We start from the raw sequence: 21,584 nt of genomic DNA on the forward strand, positions 1-21,584 counted from the left end.
GCCTGTCCACATTGGTGGAAATCTTTATTTGAAGCAAAATGCTCAGAAATAGAATCATCTGTATTCTTTCCAACCTCAACTCTTTTTAAATGATTCACTTGATGTAGTTGTGGCATTTCCTAGCCAGATTGGAAACCATGCAGAAGCTTCCGGGTGTTGAATGGAAGCCATTAGCTTCACTCTGAGCTTTGGTGTTGCAGCTACAGCCGGTATCTGGGGCAGTCACAGCCACTTTCTGGGTCTAGGAGGGAGACAGCAGATCTGGAGCTCAGTCTTCCTAATTCTAAGCCTGTGTCCTGCAGCACACAGCAGGTGCCCATAAAAGCAACTGAGTGTTGGAGCGAGGCTTTACAATTGCTGTGAGGATTGAATCAGGTAATACACGCAGAGGCCTGAAGAGCAGTGCCTGGTGCATGATTGCATGAGATATGAACAAACAGCTCAGGCTGATGGCTAAGCAGTGCAGGAAGACACAAAGATTATAAAAAATGGTCTTACTTTTGCTGGATTTTAAAGGGAAACTAGAAAGAATGGGAGTTTTCTCTTGAGAGAAAGCCTGTGCAGTCTATATGATAACTGAGTAAGTAGTTAGGTGCTCCTTCCTTCTGCTCCCATAGCAACTGCCTGATGCATGGTGCCATAATAGACCTTAACCCCCTGGTCACTCAGCTCCTTCCGACTTTCTAAACTGGCTCATCCCATGTGCCCTGTACTACTCACCCACCCAACTGTGGAGTGGGGGCTCCCCACAAGGAAGCACTGGGTTTGCACCCTGGAGATTGAATTCTTGGGTAAGTGAGACAGCTAGAACTACCCCAGGGACAACCATAGTGTACCTGTGCAACAGAAAGTGCTTGATTATTTGTGATCTCACTTGGTCTGTTTCAGGCAGTTGATGGCCAGTACTCAGGTAATAACCTCATGAAAGGGCGGCAGGCAGGGTGGTTTGTACTGGATACAGTATGCATAGTCCATCTGCGGGTTTTCCTGTTTGGAAGGATGAATATGAGATGAGTAACTGTTGAGACAGTTTCTGGAGATGCATCCTGTGTGCCTCAAGGCACATAAGTTAGTTCATCTGAATTGATCAGGACAGTATTGCCTTTGTTCAAAGTCAGTTATGCAATGTCCAGGGCAAGGAACATGTACGGTATGTCTTTTATATAAAAGATGACAAGGTTTCAAATAGAACAAAATTAAGTTATGTTTCTCAGTATATTAATCCAGTCACACGGTGGCAAGAGATTTGAAATAACTAAACCAGATCTGTTCATAATTAGCAAAAGCATTCCATCAGAAGCCTGAGCACATCAGAGGAATGCAGCGTGGCAGCGTGGAAGGAAATTCTTGCAGACTGGGGATTGAATCCTGGCTTCACCCCAGCAAGCTGTGCAGCCTGCAGAAAACTAGTCCATCTTCGGGAGCCTCAGTTTCTCCCCGGACTGGGGTGCTGAGAGATGCCCAGCAAATGCCTGTGCGTAGGAGGCGGCTGGGGGACTGGCGGAAGCCCTTTCCTACTTTCGTTTGAATCATGTTGCCCAGGGCTTTAGGAATGAGGGAAAAGAGGCTCCTTTAGCTATTTGTTCGGCATGGAAACTTGACTCCGTTGGAGACACAGATGAAAGCACAGAGCCACTTATCTCAGATGTTTTGCATTGAGAAATGGCAAAGCTCTTGGTGAGAGATTAATGTGCACTCGAGGAAAGGGTTTGATAGAAGCTCCATGGGATAAAGACGGCTCACATAAATGGTACTTTTTATCTGTATTCATCTCCACTCAACTGCATTTTTAATTTTTAGAAAAAGAGTCTGAATGACACGTTGTTAGAATTTGTAATCGAAGGTGAAGCTGGAAACTGTGATGTTCCCGTCAGTGGCTTTTGCTTCCAGCACACTGTGGAAGAACCACTGCCTCACCCTTTGTCGGTGTCCCTGAGGAGCCGGTGCTGAGCCGAGCAGCCTGGAGCGTTGCTCACAGGGACCTGGGCTGTGTAGACGTGCGGCCTGGACTCAGAGCAGGACCAGGTGATACCAGGCAGACGGGCTTGTGCCCCGAAAAGGCTGATTAGTGCCACTGGCTCTGCAGGCAGTGCGATTAAAAGTAAGAGGGAAATGGAGGTTTTGCAGGGACAAGGTCTTCATTCAGTTGTAGGCTATTGCAGGGGACTTTTCTAACAAGACACATCTCCGTGACTCTGCAGCCTTTTCCAGAGTTGGATGGATGAGTGCTGTGGCCGGAGTTCTGGCTGGAGGAAAGTTCAGGCCTCCACAATCGATAAGAGAAAGCAGAACTGTCAAAAAGAGTCCTAAAGGACCTTCCGGCTTTTTGTCATGACTGAAATTTCTCTCAGAATCATGGAAAAGAACTTGTGTTCTTACTGACTTTTAGAGAGAGCTTCTTATTGCTCTATGGCAGAGAAAACAAGGGATGCCGTTTCTGGGGTCAAAAAGCTTTATCCAGGACAAGTGAAACTGGAGCAATTATTTCTTACTGAGAATTGAAAGGAAAGATGTGGTGATCTGTGTTAGAGGCGCGGCGAAGGAGTCACCGTCAGATGTGATGACCAGAGAAGCAAGTGTCTGTCTGTCTTCTGTATTGTGTGCTAGGTGCCCCGGAGAATTCAAAGAAAAGTCACATTCTGGTTAGGAGACAAAGCTAACATAAGCAGAAAAATTAGGCCACTGCAGCCTCTTTGCTGAGAAATCTCATGGACTTCTCCCTAACACTGGGGTCCCAACATTTTTGCATGATATAAAACATGGCCTGCCTTTCACACGTTAAATGACAATGCCCTTCCCAACCCCATCACCCTTTTTAAAATTTTTCTGTTGTAGTAAGAAAAATAGTATGTCATATGCTTAAAAATACACAGTTAAAATGGCAAGGCTTGTGCGATACATGTATATCACATAAAATTGTGTATGCATATAAAGTATGTGATATGTGTATGTATATAGATATGTATGTATCCACATGTGATATATACATATATGTTTTATACATATATATCAGATACATATGTGATGTGTATATATCACATAAAATTTGTCATTTTAACCATTTTTAATTGTACTACTCAGTGGCCTTAATTACATCACTGTCAGGCCTCTGAGCCCAAGGCCGCACGTATAGGTCCAGAGGGCCTGAGGCAACCGGAAAGTACAAAAGAAGTGAAACGGCCACAGCCCCCATCTTAACTGATTGACCAGCCTTACGACATTCCATGATGACTTGCTCCTGCCCGTCCCAGCTGATGGATTGATGGACCTCGTGACGTTCTTCATCTGGACAATGAGTCCTGTGATCTGTCCCCCGTGCACCTGGTGACCCCGCCCCTGCCCACAAGAGAAAACCCCCTTTAACTGTAACTTTCCGCTGCTTACCCCAGTCCTGTAAAACTGCCCCATCCCTAACTCCCTTCGCTGACTCTTTTCGGACTCAGCCCACCTACACCCAGGTGATTAAAAAGCTTTATTGCTCACACAAAGCCTGTTTGGTGGTCTCTTCACACGGACGGGTGTGACAGTCACCATCGCCATTATCTCCAAAACATTTCATTAACCCCAAGCAGAAACCTTATAATCATTAACTCTCCATTTCACCCCCACCCCGCCCACCCCGGTAATCTCTTAAACTGCCTTCTGTCTGTTTAATGGAATCACATTCGTTTATTTCTGCTTTTGTCACTCTTGCTGTTGTAGCCTAGAAATCATCGCCAAGTCCAATAGACTGAATATTTTCCTCCGTGTTTTCTTTTAGGAGTTTTATAGTTTTAGATGTTATCTTTAGGTCTCTAATCTAGTTTGAATTAATTTTTGTATATGTTGTAAGATAAGGGTCCAACTTTATTCTTTTGCATGCACATACCAGTTTCCTCCACACCGTTTGTTAAAGAGACTGTGATTGAGTAGTCCTGGCATTCTCGCCAAAGATGGTTTGACCATCAGCATGTGTGTTTATTTCTGGGCTCCATATTCTATTCCATTAGCTTTTTTTTTTTTTTTTTCCTATGCCTTGTGATTTATTTTTGGTTGAACACTGAACGTTTCAATATTATATTGTGGCAAATCTAGAAATCAGTTTCACTCCCTTCCCCAGGGTTATTATAATTCCTTTTTATAATTGAAGGCTGTAGTAGTCTTGTTTGTTTTGTGACATTTCCAAACTGTTTTTGAAAGACTGTATTCCTTGTCATGTGTGGTCACTGGAATCTCTGTTCCTTAGTGATTGCTCAGTGTGTTTGGCTGGTGTTTTGACAGAGATTGATTTGAATTCCAGGAGCTAAAAGCAAACAAACCACCACCACAAAAATACCTCTTCCTGTTTTATAGATTGGCTCTGTGCTAGAACCCTCCTTCAAAACTTAGCCAGGCTTGCACTGCGAAGCTGAAGGTTTTGGGCATTCTCCAGTCTTTTCTGAGCGTGGGCCTTTCCCTAGACATACATGTGGCTTTCTGTATCTCTGCCTGCCCCCCCGCCCCCCACCCCGCCCCGCTGTGCCCCATGTTTGCTTTTGAATATCCCAGTTTCACAAAGAAACTCTCCCCAGATTTTGCTCCTGTTCCTCAGTAGCCTATTATAGGCTTGTCTTTCCCCAGGCACCTGTGGTTTGGCTTGCAGCGCTTTTGAACAATGCCTGCCATTTTCCTGACCTGGGTTCTTCTGCCTTAGGTGAAACAGATGAATACTTTGCTTCAGTGCCTCAGCTACCCTCCAGCCAGGTTAGAACAGACGTTCACAATAGTTTGCGAATAATGCTGCTCTTCTCTACCTGAACCAGGGAGCCGGGTTCGCCTCCTTTGTGGACCTTCTCTCAGTCCCCATATATTGTTATTTTTTCTGGGTGCTCTCCAGTGGTTTACATCTACCTACAGTATTGCATTAAGTATAACTTTATTTACATACATGTGTTCTCCACTGGATGGCAAGGCCTTTGAAGTGGTGCCTTGCTTACATTCCCATCTATATCCCTTAAGCTCAGAATCAGGTACAGAGCAGGTTTCCAAAAGCGGCATATAGAACAATTTGGATTTAGGGGACAACCAGTGAGGACCAGATGATCAGGAGTGTATCCTGATATTGTAAGACAGTGGTCTTGCAAAAGTAGAGAAGTGGGTATACTTTGGAAAGCAGGAGGAACTATAGGAGACAAAAGGGTAGTTTGGATACGTCTTCAAATTCTATACATCATATTCAATAACTGTCATTGTTTTCTATATTTAAGCCCTTGAAGGTAGAGTAAGAGTAGTAGAAATAATTTGAAACAATCAGAACAGATAATTTTTTTTTTTTTTTAATGCAAGGTACAGGCCGGGCATGGTGGCTTATGCCTGTAATCCCAGCACTTTGGGAGGCCGAGGCAGGTGGATCACCTGAGGTCAGGAGTTCAAGACCAGCCTGGCCAACATGATGAAACCCCATCTCTACTAAAAATACAAAAAATTAGCTGGATGTGGTGGTGGGCACCTATAATCCCAGCTGCTCAGGAGACTGAGGCAGGAGAATCAGTTGAACCCGGAGGCAGAGGTTACAGTGAGCCGAGATTGTGCCACTGCATTCCAGCCTGGGTGACAAGAGCAAAACTCCATCTCAAAAAAATTAAAATTAAAAATAAATAAATAAATAGATAAAATAAAATGCAAGGTATAGAATTGTCAAGAATTGTTTAACAGGATACTTTATTCATCCAAGTATTTCTTATTTAAGAGATTTCCCCCCTCCGCTCAAACATGTAAACAATTGAGATCTTAGTACTTTTTTTTTTTTTTTTAACTGAATAGTATTCTGCTTCTCCTAGTTGTAAACTAGCCTGATCCACTCGGGTCTTGGAGAACTCCTTTATCTTTTTGGTGGACCCTAACTTTAGTCTCTAACTCTTGAAAGTGGGAGATGGCTAGCTCTGTAATACTTATAATGAAAGTCACACACATAACTATCAATCAGATCCATATTTAGTTGCGAGCAGGCATACATCAGTTTGTACAACCTGTTTGGCTAATTTGGTGATGCCCCAGTTCTTTGAACCTTTAGTGTCCTAAGCACATCTTGCATACAGTGTTTACTGGAGACAGCAAAAATATTCCGAGAAAATCCAGTGAACCTTAGAGTTGGAATCAGAGTGTTTAGAGACGAAGTGTCAGACCTCCGTCCTGATGAAGAGCCTGGCTCAGTCACCGCGCTGAAGAGCTCCTTGAGCCTCTTGATACTCGCTTACTCCTGACCTCCCAGCACTTCGCTCCTCAGGCAGTCTCTGACCTGTTTTCTGTCACTGTAGATTAAGAGTTGGCAAGCTTTTCCACAAAAGAAGAGATAGAAAACACTTGAGGCTTTTTAGCCTACATTCTCTCTCACAAATACTAAATGACTGGGTTGTGGTAAAGCAGTCATAGAAAGTATGTAAATGGATGGCTGTGGATGTGTTTCAATAAAATTATATTTATAGAAACAAGCAGGGGGTCAGATTTGACCCATGGACTATAGCTTGTCAAACTCTGCTATTTACATTTTCTAGAACTTTATATTAAAAATGATGTATATATTTGTTCTGGCTTCTTTCATTCAGCATAATTATTATGAGATTCATCCATGTGGTAGCATACATCAATAATTCATTCCTGTTATTACTGAGTAGTATTCCATGGTTTGAATATGACACCATTTTTTTGGACATATATTCACCTGTTGATGGATATTTGAATTGTTTCCAGTTTTTGACCATCGAGACTAAGACTACAGTAAACATTGTGTTCAATTCTTTGTGTTACCTTATGCTTTAATTTCTCTCGGGTAAATACTTCAAAGTGGAACGGTGGGTTCATATTGGTGGGTGTGTGGATCACGTTTTTAAAAACTGCCACGCTGTTTTCCGGAATGGTTAAACAATTTTCCCAGCAGCAGTGCTTGAAAGTTCCTGTTCCTTCATCTCCTTGTCAACATTCACTTTAGTCAGTGTTTTCGATTTTACACATTCGAAGGTAGATGGTGAAATGTCATTGTGGTTTTACTCCACGTTTCCCTAATGGCTAGTGATATTTGACCATCTTTTCATGTACTCATTTGCCAGTGTTATATCTTCTTTGTTGAAGTGTCCGTTTAAAATATTTCCCATTTTAATTGGGTTGTTTACTTGCTGAATTTTGAGAATTAAAAAATATATATATATTCTAGATATTAGTCTTTTATCAGATAGATGATTTGGAAATATTTTCTCCCAGTTTGTGGCTTTTCTCTACTTTTACTTGACAGCACCCTTTGAAAAACAGGAATTCATAATTTTGATAAAGTCCAATTAATATGATTTTTTTCTTTTCATATATTATGTTTTTAGTGTTATATCTAAGAAAAACTTCAACTCAGGGTCAGAGATTTCTTCTTGTATTTTCTTCCAGAAGTTTTATAGTTATGTTTTACATTTAGGCCTATAATCCGTTTGTATTAAATTTTGTGTATGATTAGTGAACAGATCAAAGTAAAAGTTCTTTTGCATGTGAATATCCAACTGTTCCAGCACCGTATGTGGAAAAGACTTCTCCTTCTGTATTAAACCACCATTGAATCTTTGCAAAAAAATCAATTCACCATAAATATATGGGTATATTTTTGGATTTTCCATTGATCAATTTATTTTGATGCAATATCACACTGTTTTTATTGCTGTTGCTGTGTAATAAATCTTGAAGTGTGATAATGTATATTCTCAAACTTTGTTCTTCTTTTACACAAGTTGTATTGGTTATTCTAGTCCTTTGCATCCTTATGTGATTTTTAGAATCAGTTTGTTAATTTCTACACAAAGGAGTGCTGGGATTTATACAAAACATTCTTAGGAAAAATGAAAGAACACATAAATAATTGGAGCTATATACTGTGTTTATAGATCAGAAGCTCCTATATTGTTAAAATGTTAATTTTTCCCAAATTAATTCCTACATACCTCTTTGCCTCAAAGGAGTCCACCCTCTAGTTCCTGATGTTAATGGCCATATATGTTATATTACATAGCCAAGGAACTTTGCAGGTGGATTTAGATTATAAACCTTCATAAAGGGAGATTTTTCTGGATTATCCAGGGAGATCCAATGTAATCACAAGGGCCCTTAAAAATAAAGTGGAAGACAGAAGAGCCAGTTAGAGAACTGTGATAGGCGAAGAGGCAGGGGAGATTTGAAGTGTGAGAGGGACTTTGCTGGCTTTGACGATGGAGGAATGGAGGCATGAGGCTGGGAATGTGGGTGCCTCTGGAAGCTCAGCACAGCTTTTGGGTGACAGCCAGGAAGGAAACAGGGGCGTTAGTCTTACAGCTGCAGGGAACTGGATTATGTCAACACCTGAATGAGCAGAGAAACACATCCTCAGAGCCTCCAGACAGGAACGCAGCCCTGCCAACACTGTGGCAGTGACTTCATGAGACTCTAAGCAGACATTCGGCTGTAAACCAGCATCCTCTGACCTATAAAAACCATGATATAATAAATATGTGTTGTTTCAAGCCACTATGTCTATTTATTTTTTATTTTTTATTATACTTTAAGTTCTAGGGTACATGTGCACAATGTGCAGGTTTGTTACGTATGTATACATGTGTCATGTTGGTGTGCTGCACCCATTAACTTGTCATTTACATTAGTTATATCTCCTAATGCTATCCCTCCCCTCTCCCCCACCCCGGGTGTGTGATGTTCCCCACCCTGTGTCCAAGTGTTCTTATTGTTCAATTCCCACCTGTGAGTGAGAACATGCGGTGTTTGGTTTTCTGTTCTTGGCGATAGTTTGCTCAGAATGATGGTTTCCAGCTTCATCCATGTCCCTGCAAAGGACATGAACTCATCCATTTTTATGGCTGCGTAGTATTCCATGGTGTATATGTGCCACATTTTCTTAATCCAGAATCCAGTCTATCATTGATGGACATTTGGGTTGGTTCCAAGTCTTTGCTATTGTGAACAGTGCTGTAATAAACATACGTGTGCATGTGTCTTTATAGAAGCATGGTTTATAATCCTTTGGGTATATACCCAGTAATGGGATGGCTGGGTCAAATGGTATTTCTAGTTCTAGATCCTTGAGGAGTCGCCACACTGTCTTTCACAATGGTTGAACTAATTTACACTCCCACCAACATTGTAAAAGCATTCTTATTTCTCCACATCCTCTCCAGCATCTGTTGTTTCCTGACTTTTTAATGATCGCCACTCTAACTGGTGTGAAATGGTATCTCATTGTGGTTTGGATTTGCATTTCTCTGATGACCAGTGATGATGAGCATTTTTTCATGTGTCTGTTGGCTGCATAAGTGTCTTCTTTTGAGCAATGTCTGTTCATATCCTTTGCCCACTTTTTGATGGGGTTGTTTGATTTTTTTCTTGTAAATTTGTTTAAGTTCTTTGGAGATTCTGGATATTAGCCCTTTGTCAGATGGGTAGATTGCAAAAATTTTCTCCCATTCTGTAGGTTGCCTGTTCACTCTGATGTGAGTTTCTTTTGCTGTGCAGAAGCTCTTTAGTTTAATTAGATCCCATTTGTCAATTTTGGCTTTTGTTGCCGTTGCTTTTGGTGTTTTACACATGAAGTCCTTGCTCATGCCTGTGTCCTGAATGGTATTGCCTAGGTTTTCTTCTAGAGTTTTTATAGTTTTAGGTCTGGCATTTAAGTCTTAGATCCATCTTGAATTAATTTTTGTAAAAGGTATAAGGAAGGGATCCAGTTTCAACTTTCTACATATGGCTAGCCGGTTTTCTCAGCACCATTTATTAAATAGGGAATCCTTTCCCCAATTCGTCAAAGTCAGGTTTGTCAAAGATCAGATGGCTGTAGATGTGTGGTATTATTTCTGAGGGCTCTGTTCTGTTCCATTGGTCTATATCTCTGTTTTGGTACCAGTACCATGCTGTTTTGGTTACTGTAGCCTTGTGGTATAGTTTGAATCAGGTAGCGTGATGCCTTCAGCTTTGTTCTTTTGGCTTAGGATTGTCTTGACAATGCAGGTTCTTTTTTGGTTCCATATAAACTTTAAAGTAGTTTTTTCCAATTCTGTGAAGAAAGTCATTGGTAGCTTGATGGGGATGGCATTGAATCTATAAATTACCTTGGGCAGTATGGCCATTTTCATGATATTGATTCTTCCTATCCATGAGCATAGAATGTTCTTCCATTTGTTTGTGTCCTCTTTTATTTCGTTGAGCAGTGGTTTGTAATTCTCCTTGAAGACGTCCTTCACATCCCTTGTAAGTTGGATTCCTAGGTATTTTATTTTCTTTGAAGCAATTGTGAATGGGAGTTCACTCGTGATTTGGCTCTCTGTTCGTCTGTTATTGGTGTATAAGAATGCTTGTGATTTTTGCACATTGATTTTGTATCCTGAGACTTTGAGGAAGTTCCTTATCAGCTTAAGGAGATTTTGGGCCGAGATGATGGGCTTTTCTAAGTATACAGTCATGTCATCTGCAAACAGGGACAATTTGACTTCCTCTTTTCCTAATTGAATACCCTTTATTTCTTTCTCCTGCATGATTGCCCTGGCCAGAACTTCCAACACTATGTTGAATAGGAGTAGTGAGAGAGGGCATCCCTGTCTTGTGCCAGTTTTCAAAGGGAATGTCAAGCCACTATGTTTATGATCATTTGTTATGGCAGCTGTTGAAAACAAGTCCACATTTTTATATCTATAGAATCTATAGTCATGCCACCGATCTTATTCTTGATATTGGCAATTTTGTTTTCTCACTTGTTCTATTCAGATAGGCTAAATGTTGACTGATCTTACTGAGCTTTTGAAAGAACCAGGTTTTGGTATCTTTGCTTTTCTCTAACATTTTTTTTCCATTTTCTATTTCATTGATTTCTGCTCCAGTCTTTATTATTTCTTTTCTTCTACTTATGTTGGGTTTCATTTGCTCTAACCAGTAAGGAAAAAAATAACCAGAGCATTTAAACAAAAACTTTATGAAAGAAGATATATGGATGGCAAATAAGTAAAAGATGCTGAATGTCAGCTAGGCATGGTAGCTTATGCCTATAATTCCAGTACTTTGGGAGGCCAAGGTGGGTGGATCACTCGAGGGCAGGAGTTCATGACCAGCGTGGCCAACATGGTAAAACCCCATCTCTACTGAAAATACAAAAATTAGCTGGGCAGGGTGGTGCACACTTGTAATCCCAGCTACTTGGGAGGCCGAGGCAGGAGCATTGCTTGAACCTGGTAGACGGAGGTTGCAGTGAGCCGAGATTGCAGCACTGTGCTCCAGCCTGGGCCACAGAGTGAGATTCCATCTCAAAAAATTAAAAATAAGAATAAAAATAAAAGGATGCTCAATGTCATTAATCGTGAGAGAAATGCAACTGGAAACCACAGTAAGATCCCACTACACATCCATTATAATGTCTAAAATCAGAAAGGCTGATCAAGTTTTGGTGAAGATGTAAGAACTGGAATTCTCATACACTGCTGGTGGGATTGTAAAATGATGAAATTATTTTGGAAAATAGTTTTGCAGTTTCCTGAAGCATAAATGTTTCATATAACGTTGCATAGTATTAACCTATCATATATCCAACCATCTCATCCCTTAGGTATTAGCCAAGGGAACTGAAAGCATATGTACATACAAAGACTTGTATATGAATGTTCACAGCATGTTTATTTGAAATAGCCGACACTGGAAACAATCCATGTGTCCATCAATAGGTGAATGGTATGTACATGGTAATATATCCACACACTAGCATACTACTGCACATTAAAAAAGGGTGAACTACTGACTCACACACCAACAGTGAAGGATCTTTTTTTTTTTTTTTGAGACGGAGTTTTACTCTTATTGCCCAGGCTGGAGAGCAATGGCGCGATCTCAGCTCACCGCAACCTCCGCCTCCCATGTTCAAGCGATTCTCCTGCCTCAGCCTCCTAAGCAACTGGGATTACAGGCATGGGCCACCACATCTGGCTAATTTTGTGTTTTTAGTAGAGACAGGGTTTCTCCATGTTGGTCAGGATGGTCTCGAACTCCCAATCTCAGGTGATCTGCCCACTTGGGCCTGCCAAAGTGATGGGATTACAGGCGTGAGCCACCGCGCCTGGCCAACAGTGAAGGATCTTAACATGATTATGCTGAATATTGATTGTTTTTGTCTGGATGATCTGTCTATTGAGAAATAGTCAGACAAAAAAATACAACTGGCTGGGCGTGGTGGCGTGTGCCTGTAATCCAAGCACTTTGGGAGGTGGAGGTAGGCGGATCACTTGAGGCCAGGAGTTTGATACCAGCCTGGCCAACATAGCGAAACCTTGTCTCTACTAAAAATGCAAAAAATTAACTGGTGTGATGGCATGCACCTGTAGTCCCAGCTACTTGGGAGGCTGAGGCTCCCCAGCTTGGGCCCGGGAGGTGGAGGTTGCAGTGAGTCGAACTGCAGCCCAACCTGGGCGACAGAGCAAAACTATGTGTCTCAAGAAAACCCCAAAACAACAACAACAAAAAACAATGGTGTAATTTACAGAAAACCTGCATTTATAGAAAATGTAAACCAATCTATAGTGAAAGAAAAGAGAAGAAGGCTCACTGGGAGTGTGGGGGTTGACAAGAGGAGCTAGAGGAGGTACAAGAGCATAGGCATGAATAAACTCCTAGGGTCAATGGCCATGTTCATTATCTTGATTACAGTGTTGGTTTCATGAGTATACATATATCCAAATAGAAATTATATGCATTTTAAATATATGCAGTTTGTAGTGTGACAATTATTCTTGATAAAGAAAAAGGCAACCAGAAGATAAAAAAAAGAAGTGGTATGTTAACAGTGGAACTCTATCTCCATGTCTATTTACTTATTTGCAGGATGGATTGCTATTCTGGGTGCCATCTGGTTGCTAATTTTAGCTGATATTCATGATTTTGAGATAATTCTACACAGAGTGGAATGGGCAACGCTTCTGTTCTTTGCAGCGCTCTTTGTTCTGATGGAGGTAAGATTTTAGAACTTTTGCCATATGGCATTTTACCTGATTTCGTATTTCATATTTTGTTTGGTGAATGAAGAAAGGCTACATCTATAAATCTTTCCTCATATTCTCTAAGTGGAAAACAGTGGAGGTTGTAATTGGACTATTTTAAGTTAACCAGCTTTACTTTAGCCACTAAGAGATTTCTGATAGCACTGCTTATTTTTTTTTCGTGAATTATGTTTGTGATTTGTAAACTCATTCTAATTTCATTTTCTATAAAATATAATTTGCTGTAAGTTGAGTCTGGAGCTAAATTACTTATAACAGCAAGTTTACGAGGTAGTGTGACCTGGATCTGTTTCATTTTGTGTAATATTTAAGTACATTTCTGTTATCACGGAAAAGACTACATCAGTAATATGTATGGTTTCCGTTACAATTGTTGTTACAGAATTACTCAAAATACTTTTAAATCTTGAGACTTCATTTACAAACTCGTGTCCTCCTCAAACAGAAAGATTTACTAACACAGAAAGATAGTACTCCTCAAACTGTTCCCCCAGCACCACTTCTCTGCATTTCTTCAGTTTAACATGTAATGTGCTTTCATTTTCATTAAGCTAGAAATATTTTCTAATTTTCCATATAATTTCTTTTTTTGACTTATGGGTTATTTCAAAGTATGTTTTGAAGGTTCCAAATATTGGTGGATTGCCCGTGTCTCTTTATGTTTTTGACTTATTTAATTCAGTTGTGGTCACAGGACATATGTTGCACAATTGCAGTCCTTTTAATTTTTTTAAGACTTGTTTTACGGTCTAGCATTTGATCTGTCTTGGAGAATATTCTACTTGTGATGTGTATTCTGCTGCTGTTATGTGGAGCATTCTATGAGTGTCAGATTTGTCCTGCTTGTTAACAGTTCTGTTTTTCTCTTGCACATTACCTCTGATATTCTGTGAAACTCTTCTTTCAGTGATTGAGAGAAGGGTATTGCAGTCTTCAACGATTTTGTTGGATTGGATATTTTTCCTTTCAAGTGTGTCAGCTTTTGCTTCATGTATCTTGAGGAGTGGTTGTTAAGTGTATATACTTTTATAATTATTACATCATCCAAATGAATAGAACTTTATCATTACTAAATGTCTCTTTTTCTCTGGTAATATTTTTGTCTTAGGGTCTATTTGCCTGATACTGGTATAGCCACTTTGGCCCACTTTTATTTACTGTTTGCATGAGTTATCATTTTAAAAATGATAAAATCTAGCCTGACAATTTCTACATTTTAACTGAAATGTTCAGTCCACTCACATTTAATACAGTTTTTCATATGCTTGGCTTTGTGTCTGCTACTTTGCTATTTTCACTATATCTCGTATCTTTTTTCCTCTCTTTATCTTTTACTGCTTTCTTACTGTGTTAAATTATATTTTCTTGTATACATTTTAATTCTTTGTTTCTTTTTTTAAAACTGTGTTTTTGAGTTATTTTATTATTGATTGCTCCAAGGGTTAAACTGTACATCTTAGTTTAATACAATCTGTACTGGATTAATACTAACTTATTTCGTGGAAAATACAGACATTGTGTTCCAGTATAGCTCCATTCGTCCTCCCTTGTTTGTGCTTTGATGGTCACATATGTTATACTTCTACTTAATATGCCTAACGTATAAAATTGTTTTATCATTTCAATTATTTTATGCAATGTATTTTATGTTAAAGAGAAAAAAGGGAAATGATAAAAAAGACATACAGTTGACTCTTGAACAACGTGGATTTGAATTGCATTGGGTCCACTTATATGGAGATCTTTTTCAATAAATGGGGAATTTTTTTGGAGATATGTGACAATTTGAAAAAACAGATGAACTGCATAGCTTAGAAATATTGAAAAAAATTAAGTCAAAGTTAGGTATGTCACATAGACCAATGAAACAGAACAGAAAGCCCAGAAATAAGGCCTTACACCTGTGACCATCTGCTCTTTGACGAAGCTGACCAAAACAAGCAGTGGGGAAGGCACTCTCTGCTCAATCAATGGTGCTGGGAGAACTGGCTACCCACATGCAGAAGACTGAAATCAGATCCCTTCCTTACACCATATACAAAAATCAACTCCAGATGGATTAAAGACTTAAACCTAAACCCCAAACTATAAAACCCTGGAAGACAATCTAGGCAGTACCATTCTGTACATAGGCACGGGCAAAGATTTCATGACGAAGGTGCCAAAAGCAATTGCAACAAAAGCAAAAATTGACAAATGGGACCTATTAAACTATAGAGCTTCTGCACAGCAAAAGGAGCTATCAACAGAGTAAACAGACAACGTACAGAATGGGAAAAAATTTTTGCAAACTCTGTATCTCTGACAAAGGTCTAATAGGAACCAGTGTCTATAAGGAACTTACGCAAATTTACAAGAAAAAAAAAAACCAACAGCTGCATTAAAAAGTGAGCAAAGGACATGAACAGACACTTTCAAAAGAAGACATACATGCAGCCAATCAGCATATGATAAAAGCTCAGTATCACCAACCATTAGAGAAATGTGAATCACAACTACAATGCTATACCGTCTCACACCAGTCATATAGCTATTATTAAAGACTCAACAAATAACCCATGCTAATGAAGTTGCAGAGAAAAGGGATCACTTATACACTGCTGGTGGGAGTGTAAATTAGTTCAACCGTTGTGGAAAGCAGTGTGGTGATTCCTTAAAGAGCTAAAAACTGAATTGCCATTTGACTCAGGAAATTCCATTACTGGGTATATACCAAAAGGAATATAAATTCTTGTGCTGTAAAGACATATGCACATGTGTGTTAATTGCAGCATTATTCACAATAGTGAAGACATGGAATCGATCTAAATGTCCATCAATGGTAGACTGGATAAAGAAAAGTGGTACATATGCACCATGGAACACTCTGCAGCCGTTAAAAGAATGAGATAATATCTTTTGCGGAAACATGGGTGGAGCCAGAGGCCATTATCTTTAGCAAACTAACACAGGAACAGAAAACCAAATACCACATGTTTTCACTTATAAGTGGGAGCTGAATGATGAGAACACACGGACCGAAAGAGGGGAACAACAGACACTGGGGCCTACTGGAGGATGAAAGATGGGAGGAGGGAGAGGTTCAGGAAAAATAAGTAATGGGTGCAATACCTGGGTGACAAAATAATCTGTACAACAAACTCCTGTGACATGAGTCTACCTACATAACAAACCTGCACATGTACCCCTGAACTTAGAAGTTAAAAAAAGTTGTCCTTTGAACCAGTTATTTAAAAAAAAAAGATGGTGGGTTGTGAGTGGCCAGGGGTCAAAATAAGCACATGGGAGAGACACAGAAACACACACACACACACACACACACACACACCAAACAAAAAACCACAAAAGGCAAGTCATGAATGCATAAAATTTTTGTAGATACTAGTCTATCTTATTTACTCCTATAAAATATACACAAATCTATTATACAACAGCGAAATTGATCAAAGCTTACACAAACACAGATAGTACATGGTACCATTCGCAGCCAAGGGAAATATAAGCACATGTAAAGATGCAGCATTCAATCATAACTGTAAAGTTAACTGTGGTACATACTGTGCTACTGAAATAATTTCACAGCCACCTCCTGTTGCTCTTGCAGTGAGTGAGGATCTACTTAAGATGCCACGTGATGCTGATCATCTCCTCCTGAGTGGTTCATCCCTTCAGTAAATTGCCCATTGCAGTCAAACGTGGTCTCTCAATTCCCATGTGTTTCTTGTGTTTACTGCAATGCTGTAAACCTTGAATGACACGTGGGACCCATAGCAAGTGCCACTAGTGATGCTGGAGAAGCAGAGAAAAGTCGTAACATTACAGGAGAAAGTTGGATTGCTTGATATGTCCCATAGATTGTGGTCTGCAGCTGCACTTGCCTACTATTTCTGACAGATGATTCACCTTGTAAACAGATGATGTAAACTTATGGTATCGATAAATACAGTACTGTAAATGTATTTTTTCTTTCTTATGATTGTCTTAATAACATTTTCTTTTCTGTAGCTTACTTTATTGTAAGAATACAGTGTGTAAGATGTATAACAGAAAATACGTGTTCCAGGAGTTTGGGACCAGCCTGGGTAACACAATGAGACTTTGTCTCTATAAAAATATTAAAAAATTAGCTGGCACAGTGGTGCAGGCCTGTAGTCCCAGCTACGCGGGAGGCTGGTGTGGGAGGAGCACTTGAACCTGGGAGGTTGAGACTACTGCGAGTTGTGATTGTGCCACTGCACACCAGCCTGGATGACAGAGCAAGACTGTGTCTCAAAACAAAACAAAAGAAAATGAAATCTGTGTTAATTGACTGTTTATGTTATTGGCAAGACTCCCAGTCAATAGTAGGCTATTAGTAGTTAAGATTTGGGGGAGTCAAAATCTATACACAGATTTTCAACTTTGTAGGGGGCTGGTGCTCCTAAGACCCACATTGTTTGAGGGTCAGGGTGTGTGTGTGTGTGTGTGTGTGTGTGTGTGTGTGTGTTTGTATGTATCTTTCCTACAATTCTTTACTTCTTTGTATGGATTTAAGTTGCCACACGATGTCAGCCTGAAGAATTTCCTTTAGTATATCTTGTAAAGCAAATCTGTTGGAAACAAATTCTCTCTTTGTTTATATGTGAATGCATTTATTTATTTATTTATTTATTTATTTATTTTTGAGACGGAGTCTCGCTCTGTCTCCTGGGCTGGAGTGCAGTGGCCAGATCTCAGCTCACTGCAAGCTCCGCCTCCCGGGTTTACGCCATTCTCCTGCCTCAGCCTCCCAAGTAACTGGGATTACAGGCGCCCGCCATCTCGCCCGGCTAGGTTTTTGTATTTTTTAGTAGAGACGGGGTTTCACCGTGTTCGCCAGGATGGTCTCGATCTCCTGACCTCGTGATCCACCTGTCTCGGCCTCCCAAAGTGCTGGGATTACAGACTTCAGCCACCGCGCCCGGCCGTGAATGCATTTATTTTGTCTTTTTAAAGTATAGTTTTTTTTTCACTTATATAAGAATACTTGATAGTTTTTTTTTTTTTTCTTTCACCAGTCCAAATCTGTCATTCTGACTTTGGGTCTCCATTGCTTCTTATGAGAAATTAGCTGTTAATCATTGCTTTCCTCTTGTGCACATTGAGTCATTCTTCTGTTGCTGCTTTTGAGGCTTTACTTTGTCTTTCAGTAGTGTGACTATGATGCATCTAGGTGTGGATCTTTTTGTGTTTATCCTATTTATGTGTTTTTTGAAATTTTTAGCTTTTAAGATCTTTAGATTAATTTTGAAATTAATTTTGGGTATTTGGATAGTTTTTGGTTACTATTTTTCACATACATTATTCTCTCTTTTTTTAAAAAAATATTACTATCTTTCTTTTCTGGGATTCCTGTTACAGACATGTTGGTTTGCTTGATTGTGTCCCATAGGTTTTGATACTTTATTCATTTTTCTTCTTTCTTTTTTCTTCTATGTTCTTCAGATTGAATAATTTCTATTGATCTATTTTAATTTTTGATGTGTAATTTTTATGTCATCTCACATATTCTATTGAGTCCCTCTAATAAATTTTTCATTTCACTTGTATTATTCAATTCCAGAATTTCCATTCTGTTGTCTTAAAAATAATTTTTATCTCCTATGATATTCTCTACTTAATGCATCATTGTCATCATTTTTCATTTTTAAAAGCATGATTCTTTAATTCTCTGAACATATTTAAAATTCTGCTCTGAAGTCTTCCCTAACTTCAGCATCCAGGCTCCCCTCACAGATAGTGACAATTGGCAGTTTTTACCCCAGAGCAGGGGTCACACTTTCCTTTATTTTTTGCATATCTCGTAATTTTTGTAAAAAAATTAGAAAGTTTAGATAATGTATTTTAGCAACTATAGATGCTGATTTATCTCCCTGAATTTGTTATTGATTTCATTTATATGAAATAATTATAAAATGTCCTTTTTTGACCCTAAAAACAACTTTTGTCTTAAGGTTAATTTTGTCTGATGTTAGCATAGTTACTCCAGCTCTTTTGTTGTTGTTGTTGTTACCGTTTGTGTGGTCTTCGTCCATCTTTTTTCTTTCAATCTATCTGGGTCTTTCAATCTAATGTGACAGCAGTAAGCTCTTGTAGACAGCATACAGTCGACTCACATTTAAAAAATCCACTTAGCCCATATCTGCCCTTTAATTGGTATGTTTATTCCATTTACAGTTTATGTAAATACTAAGAAGGTAGTATTTATATCTGACATTTTTCTATTTGTTTTTTTTTCCTTTAACTGTCTCTTTCCCTGGTCTCTCTGTTAAGGCATCTGTCTTTGCTGATATCACATACAACCTTCAGGCTTCATTAATTCCCAGCTGATTGCTCTATTTAAGTCCTAAGTTTTTAAGAATAGTTTTAGGTTCACAGCAAAATTGAGAGGAAGGTAAAGAGGTTTGCCATATACTCCAACCCCTACACATGCATAGCTTCCCCCATTATTAACTTCCTCCCTCACAGTGGTACAGTTGTTACGATTTATGAATCTAAATTGATGCATTATAGTCATCCAGAGTCCATAGTTTATATTAGTGCTCATTCTTGGTTCTTGGTGTCATACATCCTGTGGGTTTGGACAAAGGTGTAATGACATGTATCCATCATTGTGGTATTGTACAGAGTAGTTCTTCTGCCCTAAAATTCCTCTATGCTCCATTTGTTCGTTCCTTCTTCTCCCCCAGCCCCTGGAAATCATTGTTCTTCTTGTCTCCATAGTTTTGAATTTTCCAGAATGTCTTATAGTTGGAATAGTACAGTATGTGGTCTTTTCACATTGGCCTCTTTCATTTAGAGTAATATGCATTTAACTTTCCTTCTTGTCTTTTCATGGCTTCACAGCTCATTTCTTTTTAGCTCTGAATAACATTCCATTGTCTGGATGTACCACACTTTATTTATTCACCCAGCATGATTTAAGGACATATTGGTTGCTTCCAAGTTTTGGCAATTTTAAATAAAGCTGCTATGAACATCTATGTGCAACTTTTTATGTGGACATAAATCTTCCAATCCTTTGGGATTTCCTTTGGGAAATATGAAGGAGTGTGGCCAGATGATATGTGCACCACCTAGAGCACTCCCAAGTTGCTGAAGTCCTCAGCATATATTCCAGGAGCTTATGGAATCAATTGGGACTATTCTTGTGTGTCTTTACTACCCGATACCTAGCACCTCCTCATGTAATTGTGGGTATGAGAGTAATCATGATTCTTTGAGGAGAACTATATGATGTTTATCTTCTTGGCTATTTTATTTATACATCATGTTTGATTTCCTTAATTTTTTTTTCTGTATATCTTCTTCATAGTTTATTTCACTCTCCCTAATTGCCTCCTAATATTTTTTTCTTTTCTCCATACCAACCTAGGCAATTAGGGGAACCAAACTGAGCATATTGATTCAGTTACCTTGACACTGGGAAAGGCTATTTTGTCTCACTTCTCCTTCTATTCATTGTTATACTGCAGTATCCTATTGATAAGTATCAGGCAGTTTCAGCATGTGAGCACTAACGGGGACAATTTATCCAGCTGCTTCCTTTAGGGCCTGTATCCAATAGTGCAGGTACATGTAGCATTGGTTTTATTCATATTGGTAAGTCAGAATACAATTTTGTAAAATTTCTTCCTGTTGATTTAAAAAAAGTTCTGGAAACTATGGGATATAATATGTTTTCAATGAGAACAAAACAAAGAATTTTCATTTGTGACTGAAACTAATGTCAACAAAACCAACCCAACAAAGTTGCTGCTTTCTAACAATTAAAGAAAATTCCGAAACAAATATTGTTGTGGGCATTAATTGAAAGAGGCAATTTTTGTACAGAAGCCAACAGGAAAGATTTCTGACTACAACTATGGGATGCATTCTTGCCTCAGTTTCCAACCTCCATGTTTTTATTTGGGTCCTCAGCAGAATATGTTAATCTGTCGTAGTTACTTATATCTTCTTGAAAATCAAGAGGGGCTGGGCACGGTGGCTCACACCTGTAATCCCAGCACTTTGGGAGGCTGAGGCAGGTGGATCATGAGGCCAGGAGTTAGAGACCAGCCTGGCCAATATGGTGAAACCCTGTCTCTACTAAAAATATAAAAATTAGCCAGGCGTGGTGGCTCACACCTGTAATCCCAGCTACTCGGGAGGCTGAGGCAGGAGAATCGCTTGAACCTGGGAGGTGGAGGTTTCAGCGAGTCGAGATCGTGCCACTGCACTCCAGCCTAGGTGACAGAGTGAGACTCTGTCTAAAAAAAAAAAAAAAATCAAGAGGGAGCTGAGCTTACTATTATTGCATTAACTTTGCTTGTCCTATAACATTGTATGAATTGTGGTTTTCGAAGATGTTCAATGATTCTCCAACTTGAGTAGTCTAAACTGTGGGGAGTTGAGGAACAGTGGAATCTTCATGTGGTGTAACCTTAAGGAAGCCAGTTCAGATGCTTGCCTTCCCCAGACTTCCCCGAGGGGCAGCCTAACACTCCTTCTGAAAAGCGTTAGACTTTTTGACCTAAAAGGGACAATCAACTGGGCAAGATACTCTGACCGTCCTTT

At 39.4% G+C, this 21,584-nt stretch overlaps 1 protein-coding gene across 27 annotated transcripts in view; it reads left to right on the forward strand.

Moving 5' to 3' along the window:
• The window catches only part of OCA2 (OCA2 melanosomal transmembrane protein), a 460,826-nt gene that overhangs the window by 163,918 nt on the left and 275,324 nt on the right, over nt 1–21,584 (forward strand). For all 27 annotated transcript variants that reach the window (XM_073995274.1, XM_065547634.1, XM_073995264.1 and 24 more), the window contains one exon: nt 12,835–12,962. In XM_073995274.1, the coding sequence (XP_073851375.1) occupies nt 12,835–12,962 (128 nt within the window). The remainder of the gene's footprint in view (nt 1–12,834; nt 12,963–21,584) is intronic.

Source organism: Macaca fascicularis, chromosome 7 (assembly GCF_037993035.2).
Source record: "Macaca fascicularis isolate 582-1 chromosome 7, T2T-MFA8v1.1".
Lineage (NCBI taxonomy): Eukaryota > Metazoa > Chordata > Mammalia > Primates > Cercopithecidae > Macaca > Macaca fascicularis.